The sequence below is a fragment of the Panthera onca genome, chromosome C1, assembly GCF_046562875.1.
Source record: "Panthera onca isolate mPanOnc1 chromosome C1, mPanOnc1 haplotype 2, whole genome shotgun sequence".
NCBI classification, from domain to species: Eukaryota; Metazoa; Chordata; class Mammalia; order Carnivora; family Felidae; genus Panthera; species Panthera onca.
The window spans coordinates 120,725,654-120,739,718 of NC_138346.1; the positions used below are offsets into that span (position 1 = coordinate 120,725,654).

Sequence of the window (14,065 nt, forward strand, 5' to 3'; positions counted from 1 at the left end):
CTTGAACTTCTACAGGAAAAAGTCACAAAAATCAGTCATCAATGGCACATAAGAATGAAAGCCATGAACCTCACCCAGAGACGGTTCAAGCAGTAACTCCTGCAGACGTTCATGTAGGCACCTGGTTTACAACCACACCTGAAGGAAATCGGATTGGCACCAGAGGACTGGAAAGAATCGCAGACATGACCCCATTATTATTCTTTAAGGCCACAGATCCTGTCAGTGGAACGGTATGGCAACCTATTGTATGTTGCAAATTTTTATAAGTCATTAGAGTTCTGAAACACATAGAAGAGTGCCTGGCAAATAATTAGTTTTCTGTAACTGGTAACTAGAAGGATGGATGAACACACGGACCCGTCTTCCCAAACACAAAAACACTGGGTGGTTTATTTGACTAACATAACGTGCCATGAAATAATAATTTTTGAAATGGGAAACAGATCATGAATGTACCACTTTTAACACTTGGAAGATTGTGTCACGTGTTTCTTTATGTTGAATGTATTTGTGTGTATGTCTTATCTTCTAGAAGTTGAGGGGCTGTGCTTGGTTCCTACTTCTTTGTGTGCAGCTGCAATGAATGGTAGAAATTTGCTCGTGATCCTTGACTGCAAAGTATGTATGGTATATTTAAGGAGATACTCACATTAAATAATTCAAGAATTTAGTAACACTCCAGAGCAACTGTACAAAAGATTTTATTTGTGGCCTAAGAATAAGTGACAAATGAGTGGTATAGAAAATAATGGTTTGATTAATGATAAGAAATCAAAACTTCTGGGATGAACGGTAGCACCTTCTGTGTGCCGGGATTTCTGTTAGGGATTTGGGGTTTTGTGTACACTATCTCATTCAGTCTTTGCACCAATGAATATTATATGACACTGATGAGGAAATTGGGCCTCCGCAAGTTAAGTAATGTGGTCAAGAATATATCCAGGAAGTGTTGGATTCCACTTGGGCAGCTCTCAGCTCTTTCCGCATCTGCCTCAGTTGCAGAGAGTTGCTTTGCCTGACTCACATGGTTCCAAGGTAGCTGCGTGCAGTGACTGAGTGAGGCAGGGGTATGCCAATCTGGCTCCTGCTACCAGACTTGGGACACTGGGGCAGGGGATACTGGCTCCCGAGCTCCTGCCAGTTGACTGAGGCTTTGTCGGGTCTGTGCCACAGCTCAGCTTCTGCCTCTGCCCATTCATGCTTCCTTCCCCTTCCTTTCACAGATGGTGTCCAATTGGCAATAATAGCAATTTATATAATACATATTTCAATCATGGTGTTCAATTGGCAATAATTGCAAATTATATAATATATAATTCAACCATTGAGTATTTTCTAACTTGTACTGTCCTAACTGTAAGGGCCACAATATTTCACCAAAGAGTCCAGATGGGTGTGAGAATGGGTTTATCAGCTGTTTTTTGACTCAAATGTCTGGGGCTGTTGGAAGCAGATGATAATTGCCTTCTTATCTCTTTATAGTAGGCATAAATCACTATATATGAGAAAGAAATGTACACTATTCATTATTTTAGGTTCTTATCCTTGGAACTCTCAACCAGTATGTACAATGAGGAATACTTCTGCAGAACATGGTGGTTAAGAGCATGATTCACCTTCTGTTCTGATGACATTAGGCCAAGATTGGCATAGGAAAGGCAGCCTCAGCAGGCCATGCTTACTTTAAACCTATAATTTTCAAGGAGGCAGAACCTGGGGTCATGTTCCCAGACAGAACTTGGCCAGGCCAGTCCTGATACTAACTTTTCGTTCACAAATACATGACAATGGAAGGAGCATCGATGTTCAAGTCAAACAGCCTTAGTCGACACCAGCCCTGACATTTGCTGAGTGACCTTGAGCAAATTTCTTAACTTCTCCAAGCCTAACTTCCATCATCTACAAAATGGGGATAGCATTGCCCACCTCCTAGGAATTGTTGTAAAGCTTTGTCAAAGTAGATGAGATAAAACTTTAGCTTATAAACAGATAACCAGGATTTTGATGATATTCAATGAGGCATAAAAATAAACGCACTTGGGATTAACCCACCTGACCAAATGATCATGCTCTGCCTTTGTATGTTCAGGTCATGATAACTCGAGAAGACAGAGTGATCATTGTGGAAAAGAAAGATGGTACGCGGATAGTGGATCATGCTGATGGTACCAGAATCACAACCTTTTATCAAGTTCATGAAGACTGTATTACTCCTCCGGATGATCAAGAAATAAGTAAGTTATCCTTTGCTTTTGCTTTTTTATTTTGAGAGCGAGAGAAAGAGAGAGAGCATGAGTGGGGCAGAGGGAGAGAGAATCCCAAGCAGGCTCCATGCCCAGCACAGAGCCCAACATGGGGCTCAATCCCATGACCCTAGGATCATGACCCGAGTCAAAATCAGGAGTTGGTCACCCAGCCCACTGAGTCACCCAGGTGCCCCAAATATTTGATGTCTTTAGAATAAGACAAGGAAGAGCCTCACTGCTCTTATTAACACACACAGGAAGAATATTTTTTTGAAGAACTCTGTCAACCAAAGAGTGCGTGCGCAGTCAAGAGCAGAGCCTCTTAGGTCCTGCTGTTACAATCTTTACCCTCAACAGACACGGGAGTGATAAAAGCCCTAGCTGGCTGTAGATAGTATTGGCACCTTTTTCTATTTTCACCACGAAAACCTAGATTGGTCTAGATTGGTGGCAATCAAAAGTAAATAATCATGACTCAATTGCCCTGGACATCAGCGCTCACACCTGTTTCCATTAATCCTTAAGGAATCTGATCTGCATACAGGTGACCTCAGGTCCTCCTTCAGTTCTGAACACGCCTCTCATCAGAGAGATGGTGTGAGAGAAAAACAAGCGGGGGCTCGAACTCACAAACTGCAAGATCATGACCTGAGCCAAAGTCGGATGCTTCACCAACTGAGCCACCCAGGCGCCTCTTAAGATTTTTAAAGACAAATTATTCTCTGACTCCCTTTTCTTTAATTCCAGAGTTTATTTGTTCAGTGCATTAAGTGCTTCATTAAATGTCGCCAAATTAAGTGCGACAAAATTGGCAAGTGAATGGGAAAAGAACACCCTTCCTACCCCACTGGTTAGAGGGAACATTAGAAGAGCCACTGGAGAGGGCAATTTAATGTGCCTATCATACGATGCACTAACTCCACTTCTCTTCCTCTTACTACACACTCTTACACACTTGTCCAAGGAAATGTGTTCAGGGCATTACTTGCAAATCCAAGTCCAATATCAAAATACTGGTAAATAAATGGCCATCAACAGCAGAATAGGAAAATAGAAGGCAGTACAATCTTATAAAGGAATACTATACAGTAGTTAAAAGGAATGAAATATATCCACACATATATAGCCACACACCTGTATATCAAGAGGGCTGAAGTTCTCAAAGCAATGTTAAGTACAAAAAAGTAGGTGCAGAATGATACATACAGTGATATATTATCTACGCATATTTAAAGCCCACAAAAGATTATACATTATTTTTGATACACATATTTATATAAAAGATAAAAATGGATTTCAAGAGAAAGGAGTAAACCCAGGGACCAGTAGAAAAGTGAACTTCAACTCACCTGTAATTTTTCTCTTGTATATGTATGAAAAATGTTGAAACAAATACGGTAAAACACTAACAAGTGTACCTTTTGATTGGTGAGTATATGAAAAATTAAATTATAGTTTATGCTCCTCTGGGTGTTTTCAATTTCTCAAAATAAACATAGTAAAACAAAATAGCACACTAAATTAAGTAGGAAGAGTTGTTCTGGAAGAACGACTCTGTGTTGACAGTGAGTGGACCACACACACCAGCCCTGTGGTGTGAGTCCTCAGCACCCATCCCCACCGCTAGTCCAGGGGCCAGGAGACAGGAACAAACCCAGCAGGTGGGCGTGTTTCCCAATGTGTGCATCCTGTCACATCTGCTTACCTTGCATTTGCTTGCAGCCGAAAGTCCTCAAACGGTCACCAGGCAGGTAAAGTGCATGCGGATCGAAAATGCACACTATGCCACTGTCATCACCAACTGCGAGGACAGTAGCTGCTGTGCCACCTTTGGGGACGGGACGTCTATTATCGCAAAACCACAGGGAACATATCAGGTGGGTCTGTGGGGAAATGAGGGTGCCAGAGACAAGCGTCCATTCAACTAAGAGAACCCACTCCTCTGGGGCGGTGAACATGCCTGCCATGTACGGCTGATGTTCCTTTTGTCTCATGTTCTTAGAACACATTTCTCAATCTCTTTTTTACTTGTTCACCTTCTTCTGACAATCCATTGCAGAAAGAAACAAAAACAAAACAAAACAAAACAACAACAATAACAACAACAACAAATGTCCCGCTTGTCTTACAATGCTTTGGCATTTTTGGATCAAGGTTTTAAACCAGAATGTAGTTGGTGGGGATCTTTTATGTGGTAGGTGGCAGGCACTGTTAGAAGCCCTCATGTGGTCTCTCCTGTGCCTACCCGACCGGCTTCACCTCCTGCGACCTCTGACCTCATTCATATTCTCCCGTCCTTCCCATCTCCAGCCCACCTTCACTCTACCTAATGTCCTGACAGGATGGGGGGCGGGGAGCATAAGGCCTGTGTGGTCCTAGGAGGGCAATTTGTTCTTGAAGGGTCAGGGAGGAACACTGTTAGCAGCTCCTGTACCTCCCTACATTTCCCTATTAATCACAACCACCCAGTGTCAGCCTGCAGTCCCTTTAGCCTTAGAAGGATTTGCTCTTATCATTCTGCTTGCTGGAGAAGAGACACAAGTGCCAGGATGTCAGACACAATGTCACCAGATGCTGACAGCTCAAAGCCTGAAGATGATGGACATACAGCTCATTTGTTACTGTGGAAGCTGCTGAAGGCCAGTTCATTCTCCCCCCACGCCCACCTTTCTCTCCCTCTTCTTCCAGTGTAGACTGTTAGGGGGCAAGGCAGGTGGTGAAAGTGAGACGTGACTGTAAAGTGTTGCAGTTGGCCAAGGGGCGCAATTTTTCTTCTACAACATTCAAAATGTCCATTTTTTTTGGCAGATTGGCAGCATCCACAATCTAGTACCTTGTGTGCTACCAGAGGTCATGAGAATCCCCTAAGATTCTGTGATAAGGCCAGCTTTTGCCTTTTGTTTTTATCATAGTCCCAAACTCTAATGGTTACAACTATGAGGGCAAAGGAATTTTAGAACCAATGACAGTTGGCACTGGAGGAGGAGACCCAAACAGAAAAGAGATCCAACTTAGAGACATTGAGTGTCTGCCACTATTATGTAGTCACTTGTTCCTCCCAGGTTTGCTCAATCTCCCAAAACACAGCCGGAGAAAGGATTGGAAGGCTAACCACTCCTGATTGAGAAATACACAGACCTTAGTTCCCAACTGGAAAAAAAGAAAACAACAACAACAACAACAAAACTCCAAATAAATTTACCAACACCTATTATAGTTCTCTAGTTGTATAGAACTGAAAGATGGCGTGCCTTCTGCACCCCCCACCCCCACCCATGGGTTGGTCATCACTTCCTCACTCACCAGCATTAGGACAATGGGCAGATGATAAGCGAAGCTGGATTTTGGGTAATGTATAAAAAGAGAGGTAGAGCTTGGTATTGTCCACCATTGTTCCTTAGCAGCACAAAAAGATTAACCAAAGCATCAAAGAAGAAGCAGGTATAACAGTTCGTATAGTCAGTATGAGACACTTCCAGAATGGTGGAGTAAGGACCTCCAGAAGTACACTACTCCATAAAAACAACTAGAAAACTGAAAATATTGTCAAAATCAACTTTTTCAGAAGGCTGAAAATTAACCAAAGGATTACAACAATCAGAAAAACAAAGAAAGACGAAGACTCATTCTCAGGAAGTACAGCAAGATTCCTGGTGATTTCACTTGCCATAGTCCCCTCCCCTCCCCTAGCTTCATGGTAGCCTTGAAAATCAACACCCTCACATTCATGATAGCAATGAAAACCAGCATGCCAGTATCCACTTAAAGAGGAAGAATAGACTTAGAGCTCCCCAAAAGTCCCACCACAAAATATTGTCATTGTTGACCTGTCTGGCAGTTCCCTGGAAACCCCATTTGCAAGCATTGTCTTTGTTTCATCTGACTCTGAGCTTACTCACTACAAACAGACTTCTCCCCGAACAGTGGTAAGCTAACATTACGGCTGCCTGAAGTGGCAATAACAAAGAAGAATAAACAAAAACATTAAAAGCAACAGCTGGGGAGCAGAAGTCCTTAGAAGTCTTTGAAAAGCTCTGACATATTGCTTGGAATCATCCTCTACTGAGGGTTCGGTCTGCATGCTGCAGTATTTTTTCCAGTGTTCCAGCTGGAAGCTAGAGAAAGCTCGCTCTACTTAGCCTTCACTCCCTGCTTATGCAGATCCTCTTTATCAGCAAGGGTGAAAGATTAGGGCTTTCAGAGTTATTTTCTGGGCATGCACACAGTCCTGCACGTGAATGTGGCTTTCTAGATTCCAAAGAATATGCGCTTATAACATATAAAGATGTAATTTTCTTTAACAATAATAACACAAAGAGGAGAGGGGAAGAATAGAGCTATATAGGAACAAAGACTTTATATAATATTGAAATTAAGTTAGTATTAAGTACATGTAGATGATTATAAATTAAGACGTTATTTGTGATCCTCAAGAAACTTTAAGAAAATAACTGAAAATATATAGTAAAAGAAACAATAGGGGAACTAAAAGGGCACACTAGAAATATCTGTTTAAAACAAAAGAAAGCAGTAATGAATGAATTGAGAGGAAAAAGAAGCATAAGGCATATAGAAAACAAATGAAAATTGGAAGATGTAATTCTGACCTTCTCAGTATCAGTATCAGTATTGGAAACAATCCAATAAAAAAGCAGATATTGGAAGGATGGATTTAAAAACATGATCCAAATATATGCTCTTTACAACAGATACACTTATATGGTCAAAGACACAAATAGGTTGAAGGGAAAAGGCTGAAAATAGATATACCTAGATTAAGTAATTGAAAGGGAACTAGAGTGTCTGTGCTAATTCAGACAAAATAGACTTTACAATAAAATATTACCAGAGACAAAGAGGTTATGTTCTGATGAAAAAGGGATTAATCCATCAAGAAAACATAACAATTATAAACATATTAAGCACCGAACAACACAGTCCCTAAACACATTGTTATGGAACAAGACTAGATCACTGGTGGAAAAACCAAGTGGCACTCGGAGATCTTGATGGATCAGAGTTTTATTTTACACCAGCGGGCTCAGAGGAGGTCCTTCTCCAGAGATCTGAGTCCTGAGCACAAGCATGGGGGACAATTTATCTTCTGTTACTTCCGCATTCTGCATTAGTAGTAATTTGGCACAGGCAAATTACTTGCCTGCAGGCAAGCAGGGCAGGAAGAAGAACCTGGAAGAGGAGTCTTTAGACCTTATGTTAGTCCCGTGGGCCATCTTATGGTGCAGAACTTTACTTATTTTCCCAACAACATGAATATTTCCAGAGTTGTACATTATACAATTTAAAATGTCTTATTTTAAATGGTAAAGACTGGCATGGTTAAAAGAAGAAATAGACCATTCAACAATAATTGGAAGCTTTAGTAGCCCATTTTCAGTAATAGATTGAGCAATATACCATAAAAGTGAATGATAAAAGAAAAATAAAAGAATTAAACACCAGAATAAGCCAATGAGACCCACTAGACATCTATAGAACACTCCACTCAACAACAAAATGCGTTATTCTCAAGTGCACATGGAATATTCTCTAGGAAAGACAATGTGTTACACCACAAAACAAGTCTCAGTAGATTTAAAACGTTCAAAATCATACAAAATATGTTCTACCACCACCATGGAATTAAATTAAAAATCAGAAAGAAGTTTGGGGAATCCACAAATATGTGAAACTTAACACAGAGAAGAAATCACAAAGAGATTTCTTTGAGATGACTGAAATTAAAAGCTTAACATACCAAAGCTTATGCAATGCAGCTAAGGCAATGCATAGAGGAAAATTATAGCTTTATATGTCTAAATGTGTATACTAAGAAGATTTCAAATCAATAACCTAAACTTCCACCCTAAGAACCTAGAAAAAAGAAGGGAAACTAAAAGCAAGCATATAGAAGTAAAAAATAGATAAGAATAGAAATAAATGAAAGAACAGAATAGAAAAGGTCAACAAAACCTTTAGCTAGACAGAGAGAGAAAGAGAGAGAGGGGAGACCCAAATTACTAGATTTAGGAATGAAAGAGAAAACATTTTTATCCTTACAGAAATGAAAAAGATTATAAGGAAATACTACGAATACCAACAGATTAGATACCATAGATGAAAAAGATAAATTTCTGGAAAGGTACAAACTACCAAAACTGAGTCAAGAAGAACTAAAAATTTAGAATAGACCTATAACAAATAAAGAGATTTAATTGGTAATTTTAAAGTATAGCATGCAGAGAAACCCAGGTCCAGATGGCTTCACTGGTGAATTCTACCAAATATTTATGGAAGAATTAACATTGAATAATTTTCCCAAACTCTTCCAATATATAGAAGAGGAGGAATCACTTCCCAACTAATGCTAGCATGTACATATTACACTGATATTACAACCAGACAAAGTCATCACAAGAAAACTCCAGACCAATGTTTATTATGAACATAGATAAAAATCCTCAAGAAAATGCTAACCAACTGAACCCAGCAACATGTAAAAAGGATTATAAATTGTCACCAAGTAGGATTTATCCCCGGAATGCAAGGTTGGTTCAAGATGAAAAAATCAATCAATATAATATACTATATTAATAGAATAAAGGGCATAAACCATATGATTATCCAAATAAGACTCAGAAAAAGCATTCTACATAATTCAAAGCCCTTTCATGATTAAAAAAAAAAACCTCAAAGCGGTAGGAATAGAAGGAAACTTCTTCAACCTGATAAAGGGCATCTACTAAAAACAAACAAACAAACAAAACAAAACAAAACAAAAACAACACCATAGCTAACAAAGAGCATCCTTATTGGTAAGATTTCCCCTAAGATCAGACATGGGACATGAATGTTTGCTCTCACCCTTCTAACTCAACATTGTACTGATTGCTATAACCAAGACAATCAGACAATAAAAACAAATAATGTGCAAGCAAATTGGAAAGAAAGAAGTAAAAGATTTTCTTTTTTTTTTAAGATGATGAAAAATGTATTTAGAAAATTCTTAGGAATACAGTCCACCAGGAATTCAATGTACACACACACACACACACACACACACACACCATTAGAACTAATAAAAGTTCAGCAAGGTGTAAGATCAATATACAAAAATCAATTGTATTTTCTTCTTTTTTTTAATTTTTTTTAACATTTATATATTTTTGAGACAGAGCGAGACAGAGCATGAACGGGGGAGGGTCAGAGAGAGGGAGACACAGAATCAGAAACAGGCTCCAGGCTCCGAGCTGTCAGCACAGAGCCCGACGCGGGGCTCGAACTCACGGACCGCGAGATCATGACCTGAGCCGAAGTCGGCCACCTAACTGACTGAGCCACCCAGGCGCCCCTGTATTTTCTACATTAACAATGAACAATCCAAAATTGAAATTTATAAAATAATTCCATTTAAAGTAGCATCAAAAGAAATAAAATACTTCTGTTCCACAAATGGCATTGGGAAAACTGGACAGCTACATACAAAAGAATGAAATTCAAGCACTTTCTTTCACCATGCAAAAAAAATAAACTCAAAATGGATTAAAGACCTAAATGTGAGGTCTGAAACCATAAAAGTCCTAGAAGAGAGCACAGGCAGTAATTTCTCTGACATTGGCTCTAGCAACATTTTTCTAGATATGTTTTCTGAGGCAAAGGAAACAAAAGCAAAAATAAAATGTTCGGATGACATCAAAATTCCTTCTGCACAGTGAAGGAAATAATCAACAAAACTAAAAGAAAACCTACTGAATGGGAGAAGATATTTGCAAATGACATATTTGATAAAGAGTTAGTATCCAAAATATATAAAGAACTTACACAACTCAACACACACAAAAAACAAGTCATCCAATTTGAAAATGGGCAGAAGACATGAACAGACATTTTTCCAAAGACAACATCCAGATGGCCAACATATACATGAAAAGATGCTCAACATCACTCATCATCAGGGAAATACAAATCAAAACTCTGATGAAATATCACCTCACACCTGTCAGAATGGCTAAACTCAGCAACAAAAGAAACAGCAAGTGTTAGGATGTTGAGAAAAAGGAACACTTTTGCACCGTTGGTAGGAATGCAACTGGTGCAGCCACTGTGGAAAACATTATGGAATTCCCTCAAAGAGTTAAAAAAAAAAAAAAAAAAACTACCCTACAATCCAGTAAATGCACTACTGGGTATTTACCCAAAAAATACAAAACCCCTAATTCAGAAAGATATTGCAGTGTTATTTACAATAGCCACATTATGGAAGCAGCTCAAGTGTCCATCAAGAGATGAATGGATAAAGAAGATGTGGTATATATACAACTGAGTATTACTCAGCTGTGAAAAAGAATGAAATCTTGCCATCTGCCACAACATGGATGGATCTAGAAAGTATAATGCTAAGTGAAATAAGTCAACCAGAGAAAGACAAATACCATCTGATTTCACTTATATGTGGAATTTAAGAAACAAAACAGATGAACATAGGGGGAAAAAAGAGAGAAAGACAAGACAAGAAATAGACTGTTAACTATAGAGAACAAACAGATGGTTACCAGAGGCAAGGGGGTAGGGGATGGGCAAAAGAGATGATAAGGATTTAAAAAAAAGGAATAAAATACTTAGAAATAAATTTAATAAGAGAAGTATAAGACTTAAACACTGAAAACTACAAAATATCACTGAACAAAATTAAAGAAAACTTAATAAATGGAAAAACATTACATATTAAGTTTATGGAAGACTTAATCTCGTTAAGATTGCAGTACTCCCTACATTCCTCATCAACATCCCAGCTGCCTTTTTTGCAAAAATTGATAAGCTGATACTAAAATTCTTATGTAAATTTGAGGTACTCAGAATAACCAAGACAATCCTGAAAAAGAACGAAGTTAGATGACTGACACTTCCTGATTTTAAAACTTACTGCAAAGCTATAGTAATCAAGACAGTGTGGTTCTAGAAAAGGATAGGCATTGGGGCACCTGGGTGGCTCAGTCGGTAAAGCATCGGACTTCTGCTCTGGTCATGATCTCACACTTGGTGGTTTTGAGCCCCGCATAGGACTCTGTGCTGACAGCTCAGAGCCTGGAGCCTGCTTCGGATTCTGTGTCTCCCTCACTCTCTGCCCCACCTCTGCTTGCATTTTGTTTCTCTCTCTCTCTTTCAAAAATAAAATAAAAACATTAAAAAAATTTAATAGAGTAAGGATAGGCATATAGATCAATAGACTAGAACTAAGTATTTATTTATTATCAACCTGTGGTCCATAATTTTTTTACAAGCATACCAAGATAACTCAATGGGGGAAAGAATAGTCTTTCAACAAATGGTGAATAAAGTTGGACCTGTACCTCACTCTACACACAGAAATGAACTCAAAAGCAGCAAGGACTTAACTGTAAAAATGCAAATTATAGACCTCTTAGGAGAAAACACTGTGCAAATCTTCATATCCTTGAATTTGACAAGGGTATCTTAGATATGACACCCAAAGCCCAAGCTTTGTCAAAGTGAAAAAAAGTGTGTTTTAAAGGACACCACCCAGAAAGTGGAAAGACAACCTATAAAATGGAAGGTATTATTTGTAAATCATATATGATAATAGTCTAGTATCCAGAATATATAAATAACTACTACAACTCAACAGTGAAGACTAATAACCCAATTTTTTTAATGGGCAAGGATTTGAATAGACATTTCTCCAAAGAAGATATATACATGACAAATAAGCACATGAAAAGATGCTCAACATCATTAGTCTTCAGGGAATTGCAAAAATTCAACGATGAAATACCACTTCCCAACCACTGACATGACTAGACTACAAAAGACAGACAATAATAAGTGTTAGGGAGGATGCAGAGAAATTGGAACCCTCATGCACTGTTGGTAGGAATGCATAATGGTGCAATCCCTTTGGAAAACAGTTCCTCAAAAAGTTAAAAATAGAGTTATCATCTGACTCAACAATTCTACTCCCAGGTAGATATCCAAGGGAAATTAAAATGTAGGTCCACTCAAAAGCTTGTATACAGATGTTGATAGCATTGTGAATAATAGCAAGATTGTGAAAATAACACGTGTCCATCAACTCATAAGTAAACAAAATTTGATATATCTAGACAATGAAATATGATTCATCCATAAAAAAGAATGAAGTAGTGATACTACGACATGGATGAGTCTTGAAAATATTATGCTAAGTGAAAGAAGGCCGACACAAAACGTGTCCTAGTGCATGCTTCCATTTGTATGAAATGTCTTGAATATTCAAGTTCATAGAGAGAGCAGTCCATAGCCACTGGTTTCCAGGAGCTAGGGACAGGAGTGATGCAGAGTGACTGCTCGTGGTTGTCACGGTTTCTTTTCGGGATGGCGAAAATGCTCTTAAGTTACTGATAATGTTTGCACAAGTTTTTGGATAAAGTAAAATCCACTGAGTGTATACTTTAAAAGGATGAACTTATGGTATGTGAATTATGTCTCAAAAATGAGTCTATCTGAACCACACATCTTTACATGAAAGCTAATACTTAAGGACTGTGTCAGCCACCAGAGGAATGGGGACAATTAAAACCTCCTAAAAGCATTTGTCCCGTAGCTTCTGACTCTCTTCGACTTACTTCTTGCCCAAGAACATGAAGGATTCCAGACATTTTGAGTAGAGGCAAGTGTGTTTATTTCAATTAAAATATATCTTTATTATTTTCTTATTAAATATCTTAAATAAGAAGATGCCAAAAGAAATATTAAAGTGAGTAGATAAATTATGAGGACACAGAAGAAATTATATCTTAATTATTCAGTTTCCCTTTTTATCAGGGAGCCCTTCCCAAAGCTGAACTCCTCTCTTGGGTAATGTGTTTTTCCTGGAAACGAGAGTTTATGGCTAAGATCTATAGATAATTATTTCTCCTGAAATGATTTTCCAAATCCCTCAAATTTAACAAGACCCTTCTAAATAATTCCTCTCTTTCTGTTACCCTTCTAGGTGTTACCTCCCAACACGGGCTGCCTTCACATTGATCGGGATTGTTCAGCTATATATTGCCATGAACCAAGCAGTGATATATACCATCCTTTCCAAAAACGTGAGCAGCTAAGAGCTAGCAGGTACATCATGAAGCACACATCAGAGATTATCTGTGAGGTCCTGGATCCTGAGGGAAATACCTTTCAGGTAAAGCGCACCATTAGTGTGGAGTGAGAGGCTGGGGCTTTGCTTTTGAGATATTTCGACCAGAGAGCTTCCATTCAGCGTTATACCTTAGCTGCCTTGGGACTAGTTATCCACTTGCTGCCAATACTTAGCAAAAGCAGTAATGGATGCCAATATCTCTGCTTCTAAAGTGTACTTCCAAGGGTATAGAAAAGCCTAACAGTTGGGATGGTATAAACGTTAAAGCCAAATAAAGAATTCGAACGGAAGGGGAGGAATACTACTAAACATTTAAAATAATGCCAACAAGAAAGAAATGATGTGAGAACGGTCTGTATCCAGGCTAAAGCGAGAGAACCAGTTTGTTTGACTAGGCAGGGAATCCGTGGTGCGCAATATCAATTAGGGAAGATTCTAGTAGGTGTGAAGATGGGGAGGTGGACAGGTGCTAAGGTGTTAGATGGTAGAGCTCTCTCTTCTGTTTTTCTGTCCTTCCACACCACAGCTATAGCCAGGCCAGAAACTGGCAAACCATGGCCACTTGTCTATATAGGCCCTTGAGAGAAAAATGACTTTCATATTTTTAAATGGTTGGCAAAAAGTCAAAAGGAGATGAATATTTCATGACACATAAAAATCACAGGAAATTCAAATCTCAGTT

At 38.7% G+C, this 14,065-nt stretch overlaps 1 protein-coding gene across 4 annotated transcripts in view; it reads left to right on the forward strand.

Annotated features, from left to right (window-relative positions):
- SPAG17 (sperm associated antigen 17) overlaps window positions 1-14,065 on the forward strand; it is a 239,057-nt gene that overhangs the window by 160,608 nt on the left and 64,384 nt on the right. For all 4 annotated transcript variants that reach the window (XM_060626305.3, XM_060626304.3, XM_060626306.3 and 1 more), the window contains exons 29-32: window positions 16-233; window positions 2,093-2,237; window positions 3,972-4,126; window positions 13,237-13,425. In XM_060626305.3, coding sequence (XP_060482288.3) covers window positions 16-233; window positions 2,093-2,237; window positions 3,972-4,126; window positions 13,237-13,425 — 707 coding nt within the window. The remainder of the gene's footprint in view (window positions 1-15; window positions 234-2,092; window positions 2,238-3,971; window positions 4,127-13,236; window positions 13,426-14,065) is intronic.